This window comes from Filicampus tigris, chromosome 10 (assembly GCF_054856515.1).
Source record: "Filicampus tigris isolate MCC_2025a chromosome 10, RoL_Ftig_1.0, whole genome shotgun sequence".
NCBI classification, from domain to species: domain Eukaryota; kingdom Metazoa; phylum Chordata; class Actinopteri; order Syngnathiformes; family Syngnathidae; genus Filicampus; species Filicampus tigris.
In genome coordinates this window covers 21,749,815-21,768,279 of record NC_141226.1, presented here as the reverse complement: position 1 = coordinate 21,768,279, position 18,465 = coordinate 21,749,815, and the positions used below count along the sequence as shown (strand labels likewise).

The window sequence follows — 18,465 nt, the reverse complement described above, 5'->3', positions numbered from 1 at the left end:
AACTTAAAATTGACAATAATATAGTAATATATTTGTTCATATGTATAAAGGGTAAGGTTCAGCAAGGTTTTGTAGGTCAAACTTCAAAACGAAAAAATATCTGAAAAACCTGATGTTCTAGAAAAATGTAGACGTTTTTGTAAATAAGCATCAAAATTACATACACGGACACATGGAGCCATCTCTGAAAAAAATATGATGTTGACCAGTGTAATCTAGTGAATGTGTAACGGAAAGAAAGTAGGAAGCGCTAAATATAGGACAAACTTCCAGTTCAGTAATGCGTGTTGAAACATTCAAATAAAATAAAAATCTTTGGCTGTGTTTGGGTGTAAATCAAACAAGTCACTCAAAATGGATGATTTCTTTATTCCTCACAGCATATAAGTGTTTCTTTCAGTCACAGGGTTATTTAATAATAACATGGATCATAAGACCAGAAGCAAGCATACAAGTCAATTAATGCATGTATAAAACAATTAACATGGAGAGGGGGGAAATGAAAATTGAAAATATGAAATGTCGCACTCATGCCTCCAACAAATTGCCAGATTTTCTTCTGTACAACAGTAGAGTGTTGTAAAATACATGGCAAAATACATGAGAAATCATCATGAAATTCCCATGGAGATGATTGCACGGTAACACTTCTTCCAGCCATTTGTTATTTGCGATATATTTCTACATACTTGACTATATAATACCACAAAGCTTCATTTCAATCCCGCTATATCTTCGATTTAAATATTTAGAGCCGTCATATGTATTCAAAGAGCTTTTGTTTTATTTAATCAGTCTATATTTTGGCACAGTGTATTGTTGATATATGAATCTATGAAAAATATATGACAATCTAGCATGTTTATTATTATTATTATTATTATTATATATTAGGAGCATTTGTGGGCTTCGTGCTTTCGTTAGTTTTCAAGAGTTGCACGTAGGACTACATAAAACACTCTCGTGGGCCAAAAATAACCCACAGGCCCCAGTTTCGAAACCAATTCAAACAAACCCTCTCGATTCGAGGTGTCAACGTGTGCTTTCTAAATTTGTCATTTAGACAATATATTGTAAGATGAATACCGGTAAATGACCCCCAAAAAAATCAATTTGCAACAAATCTCATCAGCTGACGTCATATTAAAGGAATCAACGAGGGCTTTCGAGATGTACATTTATTTAGTCAATAAGGTGACGTAAGATGAAGCAAACAATCAAAATGCTTATTTTTCGGCTTGAAAATAAAAATGTCAAAAGTTACTAACCAGGCCGAGCAACAAACGTCATCCACTCAAACATCAACGAGACCTTTCCAGCTCTGCAATTAATTAGTCAATATTTTTGCGTAAACTGAGGCAACAATGAGAAAAAAAGTTTGGTTTATTTTCTCATGTTTGAAAGTAGCTACATTTACTATTAAAAATCCCAAAAGACATATTTATGTCTTTTCACAGTCCAGCCAATCAATCCCAGGAACTTATTTCTATTTCTTCCCCAAAAAATTTAAACGTGAGGGCCTATACAAGGACTTTCCAGATTTGTAGTTAGTTAGCCAATATGTTACCGCATGATGAAACAATGACGAAAAAAGCTTGAAAATGTCAACTAACCCAAAAAAATCACTTCGCAGCAAACCTCATTGACTCACGCGTCATATTAAAGACCACGGCAAGCACTTTCCAGATCTGTAATTATTTGGTCAATACGACACCGCAAGATGGCGCACAAACTACGGTATCTTTACTTTTTAAGTTAAGGGAACGCCTTTCTTTCAACATTGCCTCACATGTTGCCGTCCCGCCTGTCTTTGCTGGGTGACGGCTTGGGAGGATCCTTTACTGTCTTTCCGGCGGGTGCTGCAACGGAGGCGGCGGCGGCGGCAGTACCGCCGCCGCCGCCGCTATCGGCGACCGTAGCTTGCTCCTCACCACCGCCTCGGGCCTCCGGGCTGGGCTGCGTGGGCGCGGCTTGCTCGGCCGCTGTTGGTGGCGTCTGCGCGGCAAGCTCATGCTGGAGCTTGTGGCTCTGTAGCAGGCGCAGCTGGACGCGCAGTTCCAAGATGGCCTCCTGCTCCTCGTGGATGGCCTGGTTCAGGTGGGTGTTCTTGTTCTGTGACGCAAAAAGGCCAGTCGGTTACCGTGGCGACAACGGCCATCTTGTGAGATTTCAACCCAGTGAGCGTCTCGCGTGCGCACTTGACTGAAGCGTCGTGAGATTTGTCGACATCTCAGGTAATGGCGGCTTGAATTGGTTTTTTTTCTTTTTTCATTTCTTTTCCCCCGCCTCACCTCCAGCTCCTCGTTTTGCTTCTGAAGGTCCTCCAGGATCATCTGCAGCTCCTCCTCGTCCTCGCTTTCGCTCTCACTCTCGGACGAATACTCCTCGGTCTCGCTGCGGCCCTGCTGACGACTGGAGAGGAACACCCGGGGCTTTGGTTAAGCACTCTGGCACCACAACGGGAGGAAATCAGGGTCACTGTCTTACCTCTGGATGTCGGCGATTTCCGCCCGCAGCCTCTCGATCTCCTCCTTCTCTGCGGCAATCTGTCGGCGCAATACTTGCTCCAGAGAGATTAACTCCTCCTGCTCTGTCAGGATCTCATTTTCCTGACCGGACATGTGGATGCATGTTATTCATACGACAACAACAACAACAGCATTTTACACAGGATAAAAAGATGAAATACAGTTCAAAGTGCAAGAAAAAAAAAAAATTCACCTGAATGCATAGTATGTTTTATTTTTAGTGTTTGATGTTAGTAGTTCTATTATTAATTTAAAGAAAATTATGCCTAGGTTGTAGTTTTCTTTTCAACTCTTAATTTATTGTTCTAGTTATACATTCATTCCGGAAAATAAATGGGTGGGTTTATTTTATTATTTTTTTAAGTGCACAGTCATATTCATTTCGGCATTAGCACATTTGCATATTCATGCAATTTTTCAATAAAAATATACAGCATTACTTAAGCGCTGTCTTGTGGAATCCTTGGTTTATTGTTAGGTTTAATTCATTGATTGTGTTTCTTCATCTGTTTGAGTTGTCTCGTTCCATTGACGGTCAAAAGTGAAAGTGAAAGTTACCGTTTGATAACCGTTAATGTCATTTGCTATAGTGAAGGTGTTTGCCCCCCCCCCCCCTCAATTTGTGCCAGCATGTTATTTAGGCTACTATGCTAGCTAATACTATTGATTAGCCTGATGCAAAGGTGATGTTTGCGTTGACTAGAGCACTGAGCACAGTTGTTTATGTAACGGGTTCATGGTGTACACGACACACCATGATGCATGCTGTTGACGCGTTGATAATTATTCTTTTTCTGTGTCGTTTCAGACTAGCTCCTGAACTTTTGAGGTCCTGGAGACATACAATGTCGTTTTTATGATCGTCTGTTTTAAGAGCTTTTGTGGAATCTATAGGTAATCACGAGCTCTTTTTATTGGAGCTGGGAGGGCCTTAATTATGAACATTTAACATTTTTTTATATCAGTCATATATTTTCATCATGAATTATAAATATATTACATTTTAAATTTGTATTATAATAGATGATCAACTGTTGTAAAGATATTTAACATTTCACACAGCTCATGTTTTTGAAAAACATTTTATACCTGTTTATCATATTCTCTCATTTAAAGGAATGCATACTTTATTTCGATCACAAACAAATGATCACATATTCATTCAATTGTCATCATTTATATATATTTTTTCGGCGTTGAGTTGATTGAACAATTTAAGTGCTTATTCAAATTTTTAGCAATTCTCAAGACTAAATTCAACTAAAAGCATTTTCCCCAAATGTGTGATGCTTATTCATCCGGTGAAGGAAGTATGATGCGTTGTACGCAAGGTGGCGAGGCCCTCACCTGCGCCAGTAAAAGGTTAACGACTTCCTCCTCATTCTCGGTCATCTCCTCTTTGGAAACGTCTTCCTTGGACAGGCTGGCGATCTCCTGGGCGATCTTCGTCTCGCACTCCTGAAGCATCACGGACAAAATGAGTCACCGTCACGACGTCAGCCCCGTTCAATGGAGGAGGCGGTGGCGTTTGAAAGTGGCCGCCTCTTACTTGTCGCTTGGCCTCCCTCAGCTTACGCTTGAGAGCGGTGAGGATTCTCTGGACCTCCCAAAGACGCTCCTCTTTGGACAAGTCCTTGACGCCGGCCTGCAGGTCCCTGTGCAGGCAATTGAGCAGGAACTCCTACGGAGACATGTTTGGACTGTAAAAAACTGGGTGAATTTGAACGCATCCATCGGGACGAGGATTGTATTTATTTCTGTCATTTCTAGCCAAAATTCCGCAACAGAGACTAATTTCATTTTGAAGTTTCTTTCAATTTCTCTCCAGTGTATTATTTTTGTCACTTGCAGCCATGCGTCCTCCAACCTTAGAGAGGAAGTCAACCCAAACGTATTTTTTTTCAAGAATATGTTCCCAGCAGGCCCACTAGTTGAAACACTTTGCGTTTGTGGAATATAAATCAAGCAGCAAAATGCACTCGTTTTTAGCCATCTTCGGTGGCGGCCATTTTGTCCTCTGTCGACTGAAAATGACATCACAACTGCTCACAACTGCCAATCACAGCTGACCTGTTTTCTGAATCTGAGCCGTGATTGGTCGTCGTGAGCATTGGTCGACAGAAGACAAAATGGCCGCCTCCAGAGATGGCTAAAAACGATCGGTTTAACACTTATTCCACAAACGCAATATTTATCAGAATGCCCCGTTTCAACTAGTGGGCTTGCATAGAACATATTCTTGAAAAAAAAAAATGTTTGCGTTGACTTCCCCTTTAAAAAGGGAATTTCATTCAAGAGGAGACTAAGGGCATCAAGACAACAGACCACAAACAATTTTCTTCTCACCTGTCGCCTGATCTCCTCTTTGATGCTATCCTGAGTCTCAGGCAGTGCCGGCATGGTGGCCAGGTTGGACCAGCGGAGCGGGCGCACCGCCTGCCTCAGGACCACGTCGCCGAACAGATCCTTTACGTGCGTGAAAAACATGTAGAGGACCCGGTTTCCGATCTGGAATAATAGTGAGGGGGAGAGAGTTTATTTACTAAACCTCAGGTAGGAGCAGGCATCTATTAGGGGGAGGCATATATTATACACTGGGGAACAATTTGACAAAAAAAAAAATACAAATCTGTTGAGGCAACTGGCATGCTGATTCCAAAATCTTTTTTTTTTCCCTACAGCTTACCAGATAAGCAAAGTTCTTCTGATTAGCTGTAGTAAGACGTGCCATCTTATTTTTTTAAGAAAACGGGGATCCTACAGCTCAAAAATTTGACGTGACGTGAAAAAACGGAGATCAGTTTTGGATTCCGCACCCAAAAATGAGTTAAAAACAGCTGTCGGACCTAACTCTCCAAAAATTGTGTAATTTATCATAATTCATCATGTCTCAACAAACAATCAACTACAATAACCATAACTATAGAACACAAGCACTTTTATTTGATTTCATATTAACCAGGTTACAATTTATTTTGTATTGAGTGTAAAATATGATTTAGGGGGAAAAAAAAAAAAAAAACATGAAAATTGCATAGCACAGTACAGCCACACAGATATCGCACGTGGCAATAAATGCTCTAAAGTAGGCCAGAGCTTCAAAGATAAAGTTTGAGCTATTTTATAGCAAAGTAAAAAGTCACAGGGACCTGTATGGTGGGGTTGAGGACGATGGAGATGTTCTGGATGTTCATCTTGGTGTCGGCCTCCTTGGCGATGACGTGATCCATGTGCGTGACCAGCCAGCACAGGAGGAGGCGGCTCTCGGGCGGCGCTTCGGCCAGCAGCCGCTGGAACTCGCTCACCTTGTCGGCCTCCGCCTGCCGGCCGCACGCGTCCTCGAAGCGCTGCGCCAGGTCCCGGCCCAGCAGGTTGTCGGGCAGCTCGCGCAAGTACTGCTTGAGCAGGCTGGCCACCGTGTGGGGGTCGTACTCCTCCAGGCAAGGGCATTCCTCCCGGTCGTATGCGGCCTTCAGCTCGTCCACCTTGGACTTCATACCTGATAGAGCCACAGAAGATCACTTTTACTCGCTTTTTCTTATTGCTTTTTTTTTTTTTTGGGGAGTCTCCTAACCCTGGAACAGAGAAAAGTCGATCAACAACCTCTCTATTGTGGAAAATGAGCGGTGATTGTCGGCTAAAAGCAGAGACCACAAAAAACAAAAACATCTTGCTAGCCTTTCGCTCAAGCCTTGACCCCCCCCCCAAAAAAATCACAAGCTGGTACGCTCCTCTTCCAATCACTAATCGCTCGGGCTGAACGTTTTTTTTTTAAAATAATCAAATCGAGATTTTTTTTTCACCCCTCTAAATAGTGCGATTGCAATTTAATTTGGGATTTTTGTTTTTTCAAGGTCCTCTTTCCATGTATCGTTCGACAAATGCAAGCAATAAATGAATCTGTATCACAAAAAAACAATATCAGAGTTATTATACAGAAATGTTTTTGGTCGTATAGGGTAGGCTTACTTATTTAATATGAAACTTTTTTTGAAATCTAATTCAATTAAGAGTTGTCAACGTACTCATACACTTTGATTTGCAGTCTTTTAAGCGCTTTCTACAGAAACGTGACAGAATTCTACGTGTGGCATAAACATAAGTCAGTATGTCATAAATTGGAGTATCACAATGCCATAAACTCTGTGGCTTTATTACTTCATATTTTCATGTTTCATAAAACATTATTATCTATAATTTGGACTGTACTTCTTAAGCACTGAACGCATCTAGACCCTACATAAATAAATACATGTAAAAAAAAAAATGCCCCCCCCCTCAAATTACAGCCTTTGAAATTTGATAATTGCATTCTACCACACTACAATGTCAATTTGAATTTGATTTATTTATATCGCCGCCTCACTGACAGTCCGAATTCCGAGACCCCTAGCAAGAATCCACAAAAGAGTCAATTGCAGGGTCTCAAGGTTTCAAACCATTTCCTCCTGTGATCTTTTTCAATTATACTACCATACCGCATAGCGAACCTCCAGTTGTGTTTGTTACGTGAACTTAAATTAGACTTGTTCTGTCCTCTCGGAAAACCAAGGACCGGAAAGTGTTGTGGTTGCTTTATCATTTTATTGCTTTTTAGTCCCCCCTTTTTTTCTTCTATCCACCCCACTCCAAAACAATAAAATAGGTCTTGTTACAGTCATTTGCTTATTGCAGTTTGTTCTCTTCTTCTCCTCTCAAACAGACTACCAGTATATCTGCTTGCTATTGTTGCTTTTTGTTCCGTCTTTTAACTCTGACCTACCCCCCTCGAAAAACCACAAATTAGCAGTTACTGTCCTCTGCCGGTGCATTTAATTGACTCTCTTCTCTCTATCTGTCCCCTCCCCAACGACATATTGGCACATGCTCTTGTTCCTTCTTGCTCATCTCCGTCTGTCACCTCTAAAACGGAGAAAGTGTTGTTATGGCTATTTATTTTTTTTTCCTCCATTGGCCCGTTTGACGACCCATCTTAGCAAGTGTTGTTGTAGTTGGTTGTTCTCTCACTTCTCCCTGGCTGTCCCCTCTTAGAAGTTTACAGTCAAGCACTTTTAGAAGAATTCTCGCGTTGTTAGCGTACCTGAGACGCGATAGATGCCCTCACACTTCATGCCGTAGTTCTCGATGTAGTCCACACACTCCCTGAAGATTGCGGGCAGCTGGATGCCATCATATAGCGCAGTCCGCTTCACCGCCTCCGCGAGGGGGGCACCGAAGATGGGCCTGAAGGCGGGCATCTCTGCCGGCAATGTCTCCAGCTCAACGGCAGGGGCGGCGGCGGCGGCGGCGGTGGGCTTCTTCTTCTTCTTCTTCTCCTTCCACTGTTTGACCACATCAGCGGCCGTCAGGTCCTTGGACTTTTTGTCTTTGGCCTCCTTGGGGCCCTTCTCCTTCACCTTGAAGTCCTTCTCCTTTTTCTTGGAGAAGCTGGGCTTCTTGAACACGTGGATGCCCTTGGAGCGCTTCATCTTGGACGGGCTCTCGGCCTCGTCTGCAGAGCTGTCCTCCTGGAAGGCGGCATATCCTTCCGCTGAGAGAGAGAGGGCGAGAGGGAGAGAGATAGTTCTGGTTAGTTGTTTCTACATGAGAAACAGGAAGGGAGGCGGGAGAATCGGGGGGCGGGGGGTGCTAGGAAAAAAGGAAAAAAAAAAAAAAAAAAAAATAGGTCAGCCACTAATGTAGCACAACTCCCGAATGCCTCAACCTCCCTAATTTTAAATCCTTTATCGCCTCAAACAAGACAATGAGCGTTCACTTATGGCACTGGTTTTTGAAAACAAAAGGTTGCCAAGTGGGCGGCAGTGTCCCCAAACTGTCCGTCACCTTCCGCTCTCGGGCGGCAGAGCTAAAAAAAAAAAAAAAAAAAAAAAAAACTAGCGCTCGCAAAAACCGCCTTTCACTTTGCCAAAGTGGTAAAGAGGATGTTGTTGCCCTGAGAAGCAAAATGTGATAATAAATGTACACACTAAGCATTAAAAAAGATAATACACACATAATTGATAATACATAATCATATTCTGATAATTGTGGAAAATTATAGTTAAGGATGGAACCGTATTTGGTAACTTCAATGTTCCACAATACTTGTATAATGTATGAAACATATCCTTAATACTGACAATTATTCCAATAATAATGAACAATTATTATGAGTAGCCCTTTATAAAGAGTAAGGAACCATATTTGGTATCTGGTGACAAAAAGCATCATATTCAGTAAAGGAAGACAAAACGGACAAGGTTAAAATCACATGACTTCTGGAAAGTGTTCAAATCAGCCTCTTTTCGACACTCCATCAAATCTCATGAGCACCTGACTGACTAATAAATATGCTTTTTCTTTGGCTTCGTTTGTGTCGCCACCACAAAAGGGAACCAGCAATGCAAACAAGGAAATGTGGGGTGATAACCTAGGCTTTAGGTTATTTAGGTTGACATGGCGGGATTTTAAAGTTGTTGGCTGACTTCCAAATTCTGAGAGCCCCCACACATGACTAGAAAAAAAAACATGTGAACCAGGCTTTAGAACAGGAAATAGAACCATCAATACCTACAAAATGCCACAAGGTGACACTATCACAAGGACCTTCCTGTTTCCTCTACTTGTCTGCCAGGGAATTAGTTTAACTTTATTTTTGATTTTTTTAGTCATAGTTTTTGGACAGAATTGCAACTTACTGCGCTTCTCCTTCTTCTTAAACTTGTTCTTCTTCTTGCTGTGCTCTTTGTCGTCATCCGACACGTACGCATCGGGCGCCTCATGGTGGAGGCCATCGTGCGGCGGCGATGGGTCACCGGTGCGATACAACCCGGGAAACTTGGTGGGGCTGATCTCCTCGGAGCTGGGGGTGCGCGCCACACCGCCCGGGTGCTCCGCCCGCCGCTGCTCGCCGGGGCTGCTGCTGGGTGGCAGGAAGCACTCGGTCATGGTGGCTGGGCCGCGCCGATCACGCCCTTCCCGCCATCACGCCTGTGAAATAGTCATCTATAAGCCATAAACTCCATTTTGCTTTTAGGACAAAGGTGGGCAAGTTGCGCTAGACTTATTGAATAATTTTAGAATTGATTGTTCTACCAATTATTCCATCGATTAAGAGAGTAATAAGATGAAAATTGATTTTGCATTATTAAACACTCATATTTTTGTTCACTTAGGGTCGCCGTCCTCACCTTCTATTGTAGCCTCTATGACTTTGAGTGTGTATGGCTTTGAAAGGCAGAGCTTGGTGAGTGACATGGGTGTCAGCGGATGAAAATGTAGAGTTGTCTGGTTGTTAGCTGGCTAACACATTAGCCGGTGTGCATGCCAAAGCGGCAGATGTGAGTGTTGGCCATTGGCAGCTCATGTATGAATGTCCTTAATAAATGATCGTTTCTTAACGTTTCTTGAATAAAGTGCACCGGTGATCATTTCTACTTTCTCTTCTCTGAAAAAAAATTTAAAAAAAAATGTTTACACAAAAATAACGTAGAAATAAATAATGTTTTGACATGCCAAGTCTAACTTTTTAAACACTTTCCACCTGTGTGATTCTGCAATAACATTAAAACAAAACAGAAAAAAGACAATGTATGTGTGCGAGTTAAGAGCTACTGTTTACGAACCTGTCATTACAGGTGAAACAGCCCCAGAATAAAATGCAGTTTTAACATTCACCTTAAATATGCTAATCCTTCCCTACAACTCTCGCCGTAACTAATACACGCCAGCGACCTATCAAGTAATGTTTTCTCGAGGTTTTTACGGGTTTACGTTACGATATAAGCGATTATAAGCAGGATATTGCCCGAAAATGATTCAAAAAGATCAATCTAAGCACTGAATGAAGGGACCCTTCTGTGCTAACGTTATTCTAGCTTTGCTAGCCGATAAGCGCCACTTCCGTTAGCTTGTTTCGCTTGTCTTTTAAATAAAAAAATCAGACGTTCAACAACCTTTTATTTAAAATGATATACTAACGAGCGAAGTACATTAAGTGACAAACTTTACCAAGTGCGGTCAATTCCACAGCGTTGGAGTTTCCGGCTGTCTCGGGGTTGTGTACCAAATAAAGCCGTCTGCGCCTGCGCAGTAAACAGGTGCATGCTGGGAGACAGTTTGAGAGTAAAAAGCTCACATATATCTTGCTTTTTCTTTTTTTATACATATATGATAATAATAATAATAAATGCATACACACACCTAAGTAAAAGTTATATGAAGCGCTTTTTTTTTACTTAACTTTATCATTGTATTACCGATGCTTGCCACCAGGTGACTCGAACACGGTTGACAGTCTTGATCATCAAGGAAGCAGAAAATATAGACACATTTCATTCGCAACACACGTACACTATTTACAAAGTAGGCCGGCGTTGGGTATATAATTTGAGTCAAAAACAAAGGACTGGAGAAAAGTAAGTTTTAGTTAAGGAGACACGGAAGTAAGGATGCAAGATTAAACAGCAATTTGGGAAAGGAAAAAGGTCAGGATGTAAGAGAGGAAAAGATACCATGAAAATGTAAATGTAATAAAAATTAGAAAAAAAAGTTTATACCTTAAAAAAATAACCTGAAAACCTGAACTTTATTATGCATGCAAAGACAGACATTGAAGAGTAAATCAAAATATGAAAACACTATAATTACTTCTTACAACAGAGTAACCCAAACTGCATGTCGGCGCTTCAAAACGGATCATGTGGACCATTTTTCTGTTGGATCAATGTCTACATTAGTTGGCAGCCAGATGATTCAGCAGCATCTTATCCGGTTCCGGGTGCGATCTTGCGGCCTGTCGAATTTCACTGCATGTTGATGGCGTCCAGTGGTCGATTCATCACCAGCGTCACCTCGAGTTCCTCCCTTTCACTAAAAAACTCAGCCTTACCATCCCGATGGTGGACTGGGTGCGGGAGGTGGAGGGCCAGTCGACTATAACATTAAGACACAAGACATGCTGGTTGCCACGGCCGCTGAGAATGTAGTGTTAATGTAGCTGAAAATGGTGTTTCTAAACACACCTGCATCACTTGGTGATCTAATAGAAGAACAGTTACTACTCTAAAGGCTACCAGAAGCCTACCATGAGCGCTGTAAGAGGTAATACAAGGCAATGTAATGTTTCTTACTATTTCGGTGTACGGAGATCAAGGAACTTTTCTTTCACGTCCAGAGTCACGTCCGTCGCTTTGCTGTCTGGGAGTTTGATTTTCACCTGATTGTAGAAATATCCACCATTAACACATTTTGCACTGTTGTGAGTTATGTGAAATTGAGTCCAGAATATGAGCATTACACATAATTATTTGATTTATTTATCATAGTGGAGTCTGAGCTTTCAAATGCTCTTGTAAATTTGAACAATTTTCCCTCCAAAGAGGGCCAAAAAAATCCAAAGGGAAGGCCTGATTGTTGGATTGCGTCTCTGCTTCTTTTTTTTTACATGACAGTGTGTCCATGTAGTGTGGCTATCCCTTAAATACTGGAGTTTTTTTCTTAGCCTCATTGCCAATTAAGTCATGAAGTGTGAGGACCATATTATATAAATTAGCCTCACTGTTACATGACAAAATTCAGAATGACTTATGAGGGCAGAAACTCATAATATGATGCATTACCAGCATTGCTTCACAGCACATGGATGAAGGGTCCTTTCTGCTCAGGCCCAAATAGAGATCCTCTGTGCCGACACTTTGCTTGAGGATGATTTCATATCTGTACACAATTATGGGGTCGGGGGGGTAGGGGGTTGACGGTTGGAGGTGGGGGTAACTTTTTATGTAATTCTTACGTCTGGAGCGTGACCTCCAAACGCAAGAATATGTTTAATTTAGCAGCCATGAATACTTTGTATCCACGTGTTGCTGTGTGGACGTACTGAGGCTGCGGCCGTGGGTCAGTGACATCATCGTACTGCGGGCCCTCGGCCACCTCTTCTTCGCTCCACACGTCTTTGCTGTTGTTCTTCGCGTATGCCGATGACTCTAAAATGCACACAAATGATTATTGTAATGATTTTTTTGTGTTTCTTTTTTTTTCTTTTTTTTTTTTAATGAAAAGTAAGTTACCTTTTTTCTCTTTTTTGGCCGTTGGGCCTATATGTCCAGGGCCCATCTTTGCATAAGGAGACACATCCTGGAGATATTTTGATTGACAAAAAGACAATAAGCATCAGGGGAAAAAAAATAAAATAAAAACAGTGACATGGGAAAATATACTCACTTGATAATATTCATCATTTTCCTCTTCTTGTTGATTGGAAAGCAAGTCAGACAGCGCCTTCATGTTCTGAACGGATGAAACGTCAAGATATTCCATTTTTTTTTCTATTTTAAGAATTATACATCGACTATTCCACTTCTGTAAAGTACTATTGCACGCACAAAGTGTCGCTCCACTGTTGTATCGTAGAGACGTTGTTGTTGCCATGGTAACCAATTACGTCACAGGAACAAGTGCGACAATACGTCAACTTGTAACGTGACGTTTAAAGCGACACTCCTTACAAGAGTCGAGAGGGAAACTTCGCGTTGCAAAACAAATATTTATAATTACTAAAGTAACCTACTTGATACAAGAAGGAACCAGATTTCTGGATGAAACTCACACTATATATTATAAATGAGTTCTTGGTTTGTGTTGGTGGTAATAATTGAACGTGTTCGCCTTGCGAAAGAATGTCCCTCCCGAGTTGCCGTATTAGCCACGCATGGCTTCCAGGGATCATGTTGAAGGTGACAGGTAGACTCATGGCCGGAGCTTTCACCTTGTGGCCGGCCACCGTTTACGCCGCGGCGGGTGACGGAAAGAAGCCCATGCCTGCAAAGCTAAACCGGGAAGATCTGTCGCTGTACGCCGCGCCGCGACAAGAGAAAGCCGCGTCCGAGGAGCCCAAAGCCGGGCACCTGGAGCAGTATGTCGCCACCCTGCGGAAGTTTGCGGAGCCGTACGCTGCTTGGTGTCGGACCACCTACGACCGCATCGAACCCCAAGTCCAAAGCGTGGAACGGCTGGCGGGCGACACCTGGGCTTTCCTCAAAGACCCGCCGGGGGACTTCTACGCGCGGGCCGGTATCATCGGCTGCACCGGCGTGCTGGGGCTGCTGCTCGCCAGACGCTCGCGGGTGAAGAGGGTCATCTACCCGGTGGGCCTAATAGCCACCAGCGCTTCCCTCTACTACCCGGAACGTGCGGCGACCATCGCCAGATCCGTCGGGGGCACCCTCTACGAGGGGGCCGTAAGCGGCTACGCCGCCATGGAGAGAATCACGAAGCCGCAAAGCAAAAAGGCCGAGCCGGGCGTCGACTCTGAGAGGAAACGTTGAGGGTCGCCAAAGCTTAAAGACACCAGCGGCTCAACCAACTGGGTGCTCTTGTTCATGCCTACTTTTTTTGTACCAAGATAACTCAGGCAAGACAATTAGAATGTTATGCATTATGCACAGAATTAATACATAAATTAAAAAAACGAAGTTTTCCCAGATTGCAGTGTTACTCAAGAAATATTCTATAATGCCGTGGTAGTGGGATAACTGATCACGAGAACATACCATTCATTCATTCATAACTGCAGTACAATGAAAACGTTTTTACAGCACACTGTGCTATCGATATTACAAACTAACAATACAGTACCAACTAACTATGTAAACTACTGTTGAGCACTTTCATATCGATTGTCGCTTTGTGATACTATTGACATGTCATTGAATAGTTACTATGAGAGCTCCCCCTTGACTAAATTTGTACCACTTTTTACAGTAAAAATTGTGATGCTACCCGTTTGTTTCCTGCAGTGCTGTATCACAAATGTGCCTGTAAAGGCAAATAAATTGTAGCGCAAATGACTTCACAAGACGCTCGAAGGGGGAATGGACTCTGGGGATATTTTGCTTTTATTCATCTGAGAAAAAGAAAACTTGCACACAAAAATTAAATAGCGCCTCAGAGCAGCACCAGCTTCTCGTTAAGGGCGATCTGTGCTTGGGTGAGGTTGGACAGGTAGGTCACCATCAGGAGGTCCTGCGGGGTAACATTTGACATGGCATTACTTGACGTGTTGGTTTATCCAATTCGGGAGAGGAACCGCCATGCGTAAAAAGAAAGACAAACGTACGTTGATGTTGGAGTTGATCATGGTCTCAAACTCCTCCGCTGAGATGGTGGGCACCTTGTTGACCAGGTCCATCAGGAAGCGGCCCACGCTGTTGTCCGCCGTCACCTTGCCGGACTGAGACGGATCAAGTGGTCACGTTGAGCGGAACGCTTGCTAAGACGGAATTCTCGGAAGTACGCCTGCCTCTTCCTGATCTGATTTGCGCCCTCCAAATTTGAGATTTTGTCTCCGATAGATGTGATTACATCCAACAATTTATTTAATCCACTGTTTGACTGCCTTTTTTAACTTGCCGCAGACTGTGACCATGATCAATCAATCACTCATTCCATTTTTCCTAATCACTATATAAGGATTTTTATACAGTAGACTATGTAGTTCATTCATCAATCAAATGGAAAAACACGTTTCGAACATTACCCGGGCAAGCCGTTAATTACGTCACTACTGTTTCATAATTACTCAACTTTATAAAACAACCATTGCTGCATACAAAGTGTTGTACATGGGAGCAAAAATGAGTCATACATCGACCATCGGTTGTGCGTTACTTTTAAAAATGCATTGTGGGCATTATACAGGGGATACCTATACTCAGTACACATTGAAACAGCACTACAAAAATGGCGACCTTGTTATATAGGGCATTACATTGCGGATGGGGGGGGATTCCGAACGCGGCCTACGGTCGGTCAGGTTCCGAAAGTACAAGATGGAGGCGATCGACAAAATGTCTGCAGAGACTCACCAGCACGTCCTCAATGTACGCCAGCACGGTGGTCAGCATGTCCTGGACGCGCGCAGCCGAGCCGGCCACCTGGGAGAGGTCGGACGTCAGGCCCTTGGTGCGACTGGGTGTGACGCGTGTCCTCTGCAGAAGGTCCACTTAAAAAAACAACAACAACAAAATAAAAATCACAATATATCAACGCGAGTGTGAATGGTGATTTTTATTAACAGAACATTAAGGAAGTGTATGTAAAGACAAAAGTATTAGTCTACACTACAGATACTTAAAGCCACGTTTCCACCAAGCCGTGCAGTATTTGATACTGACGTACCAACACAGATATCAACAATCATGTATCTTTGTCTTTTATACAGAACCCAGCCAAGGTGTGACAGTGCCACCACTCTATGCGCTTTCACACAAGAGTAAGAGAAAATTCTTACGGCACACCAACACAAAAACAGTTTGAACGTGCGAAAGGGGCTAGAGATGCCGCAGAATTTAGATACAAGTGTCATGACAAAAGATCCCCCTGTGCCTTTCATACAGAACAGTCAATCAAATATTTTTTAGAAACGAGTATTCTAGTGATTTATCTTTCTTTTTTTTTAAGGCCGATACAATACCAATTATTAGTAGTCAAGGAGGCCGATAACTAATCTTTAGAGACGATTTTTTTTTTTATGGTAGAAGTGTATAATAGCACGCAAATATTGGCATCCAAATTTTTAACAACACAAACTCCCAACACTTGTCTTAATTTAAATGCCTTTAAGGACATGTTTATTAACCAGCTTTTTAAGATTTGCAACAAAGCTCTTTTCGTTTTTTTGCATATAAATCTTGGAAAATAGGTATCTTTGTTTAAAAATTCTAACGAAAAGTGCAGGTAGCTTGAAGGCTAAGCAGCATGTCTCATAAAGTTAAAATGAAAATATACAGCTCCCTAAAAGTTTTTAAATTGTCAATGTTATTGAAATGTTAATCTTTCACGTGTCACTCATAATCATTATTTTACATTCAAAAACAAAAACCCTCAACAGCTACTGGCCTGCAGGTCACCAGTGTAAGGCGCCTGCAGAGAACTTAACACCTCAAAAGCGTAATTGATTGAATTGAGTCTAATTGATCGCTTATTAGCCGTTAGATTAAAAATAAAAAATGGCAGACAACCGATATGTGACTCATTGTGACAAATTCTATTAACACAGAGTAGTGCATGCAATTGTAGTAACATTAGTTCATATCATGTTAGAGATATGTATCATCATTAAAGATATTCTATTCGAGACTGGGAAGAAAACAAACAAAAAACTTTGTCACTTGCTCCAGACTGCTTGTTAGAAACATTGACATTGAAGAGTGTTTCCTTCCTTACCGCCTATCCTCTCCGTGTCGTAGTAAATGTACTTGACTGTGAGCGGAGTAAACATCACGCCGACAGTCTTCCCGGGCACGCCCATCTGCGCACTGCATAAGAGATGAAATGTCAGCGTGCCGTGCGGTCGTTCACATCATATAAGCGAGGACAAAAAGGCAGGGAGCCAGACCTGACGTAGGCGCGAATGTTCATCTTGCTGCTCTGCAGGGCCGTGTCGGCGGTCAGGTGGATGGGGTTGGTGGCCTCGCGGCTGTAGTACTCGTGGATGAGCACCGAGTGCTCGGTGATGTCGAAGCCTGTGGCGTACCAGCCGATGATGACCTCGCTGGGCGACACCCGCTTGTGGAGCTCATACATGTTCTTGGCGAACTCCATGTCCACGGCAACCTGGGGACAAGGAACATCGAGTCACGCAACTGTCATCGAGCAGCCAATCCAATGTATACAATAAATTGACATTTCATATATAACAGCTCAAATATTTAACAGAGTTCAATAAGCACTCGTGGCGTAGCCGCACCGTCACGAGCCGGTCCTCCATTTTCTGACATCCACCAGGCTTTTTCGGTAGGTCATGTTTGTTTTTATTCACGTCTGCTTCCTTGTTCCTCAATATGATCGCTTCTTGATTCCCTTTCGTTCCCCCACATGAGGATTTTGGGATGTAAATATTGAACATGTTTAATACTTAAGATTTTAAGAACCTGACCATTCCAGACAATGGTATCGGGACAAATTCCCTCTTAACACATTTCAGACTACAAGATGATTTTATAGGATTATTTGATAAAACATAGTATAACCTGGCGTTTTATGTTTTTGGGTAAGAAGGGGCAAAATTGGGACAAAACCAGTCAATTGTCTTTTAGTGTGTACCAGGCCTTAGACAAGCACCCTTGACCATCCACTTTTAAAACCACTTTTTATTCCTTGGCTATCAACACATCTTGAGACTCAACTCGTGGTTTTATTGTATTACTATTTTTCCTTTATTATTATTATTGTTTCTAAATCATACTGTCATGTTTGAGTTCTATTTATGTACATCACTTACGTCAGCTGGATTTGTTTACACTTGCTCTTCAAAATCGTGTTACTGTATTGTTTAACGTTAACTACAGTGACAACAATAAAATGTAGAGAGATATTAACAACGCACCTCGTCTTCAGACTCATTGTGTGGCACAGAGAAGCAGTTGGTCACCTCAATCGAGTGCTTGTCGATGGTGCCTAAGGGGGAAAACACGTTCAGTTAACACGTCAACGTTTCGGATAACGACAGTTGGCCACAGTGCGCCTACCGCTCACATAAAAACACACAAATCTGAAATGTTACAATCCATATTGATCGTCCAATATGACCGTATGTTGACGCGTAAATGACAGAACTAGCTGACTGCTTCAAGTGATGGAATAGTGAGCGTCGGTAGCACACACGCGTTAGCAGCAGACATGCTAACACCAGCTAACGCGCTACGCCCTAACAAAGTGACAAAATGAGTCTTTGAGTAACACAATCGCTTCTTACCCAGCAGGGTACCAATCACGCGACTCGCTCCCTCATTTCGTCGCTCGTACGAGTCGCAAATGGAGGCGAGGACGACGGGATGAACCTTCACAACCGGCCCGAACACCGACATGTTGGAAAAGAGGAAAGGAAGGACTTCTTCGTCTCTCGCTTCGGCTAAGTGTTTTGCGTTTCAGCCACATTAGCATTATACCGCCAACT

At 42.5% G+C, this 18,465-nt stretch overlaps 4 protein-coding genes across 7 annotated transcripts; 1 reads left to right on the top strand and 3 right to left on the bottom strand.

Moving 5' to 3' along the window:
• Positions 1 to 349: 349 nt before the first annotated feature.
• Positions 350 to 10,622, bottom strand: ralbp1 (ralA binding protein 1). Of its 4 annotated transcripts, XM_086043086.1 has the most exons (12): positions 10,518 to 10,622; positions 9,206 to 9,497; positions 7,925 to 8,058; positions 7,609 to 7,849; positions 5,678 to 6,027; positions 4,875 to 5,036; positions 4,078 to 4,209; positions 3,876 to 3,986; positions 2,488 to 2,609; positions 2,292 to 2,412; positions 1,915 to 2,112; positions 350 to 1,881 (listed from the first exon to the last, which is right to left on the bottom strand). In XM_086043086.1, the coding sequence occupies exons 2-12, from the start codon at positions 9,453 to 9,455 to the stop codon at positions 1,786 to 1,788; spliced, it is 1,917 nt and encodes a 638-aa protein (XP_085899212.1). In that variant the 5' UTR covers positions 9,456 to 9,497; positions 10,518 to 10,622; the 3' UTR covers positions 350 to 1,785. The 4 variants fall into 4 exon arrangements, with proteins under 4 accessions (XP_085899212.1, XP_085899210.1, XP_085899211.1 ...); XM_086043084.1 differs by having other exon boundaries at positions 7,609 to 8,058; XM_086043085.1 differs by having other exon boundaries at positions 350 to 1,878; positions 7,609 to 8,058.
• Positions 10,623 to 11,077: 455 nt separating this feature from the next.
• On the bottom strand, positions 11,078 to 13,146 carry dnaaf6 (dynein axonemal assembly factor 6). Its single transcript, XM_086043089.1, has 6 exons — positions 12,732 to 13,146; positions 12,578 to 12,644; positions 12,388 to 12,493; positions 12,128 to 12,224; positions 11,639 to 11,724; positions 11,078 to 11,441 (listed from the first exon to the last, which is right to left on the bottom strand). Exons 1-6 carry the CDS (start codon positions 12,936 to 12,938, stop codon positions 11,312 to 11,314), a joined length of 693 nt encoding a protein of 230 aa, XP_085899215.1. The 5' UTR covers positions 12,939 to 13,146; the 3' UTR covers positions 11,078 to 11,311.
• LOC147141321 (MICOS complex subunit MIC26-like) lies at positions 13,015 to 14,366 on the top strand. Its single transcript, XM_086043090.1, has one exon. The coding sequence runs from the start codon at positions 13,187 to 13,189 to the stop codon at positions 13,832 to 13,834; it is 648 nt and encodes a 215-aa protein (XP_085899216.1). The 5' UTR covers positions 13,015 to 13,186; the 3' UTR covers positions 13,835 to 14,366.
• A 20-nt stretch (positions 14,367 to 14,386) lies between these two features.
• Positions 14,387 to 18,431, bottom strand: eif3f (eukaryotic translation initiation factor 3, subunit F). The gene is made up of 7 exons (XM_086043088.1): positions 18,265 to 18,431; positions 17,896 to 17,966; positions 16,906 to 17,123; positions 16,734 to 16,825; positions 15,374 to 15,510; positions 14,626 to 14,739; positions 14,387 to 14,531 (listed from the first exon to the last, which is right to left on the bottom strand). Exons 1-7 carry the CDS (start codon positions 18,374 to 18,376, stop codon positions 14,454 to 14,456), a joined length of 822 nt encoding a protein of 273 aa, XP_085899214.1. The 5' UTR covers positions 18,377 to 18,431; the 3' UTR covers positions 14,387 to 14,453.
• Positions 18,432 to 18,465: the final 34 nt, after the last annotated feature.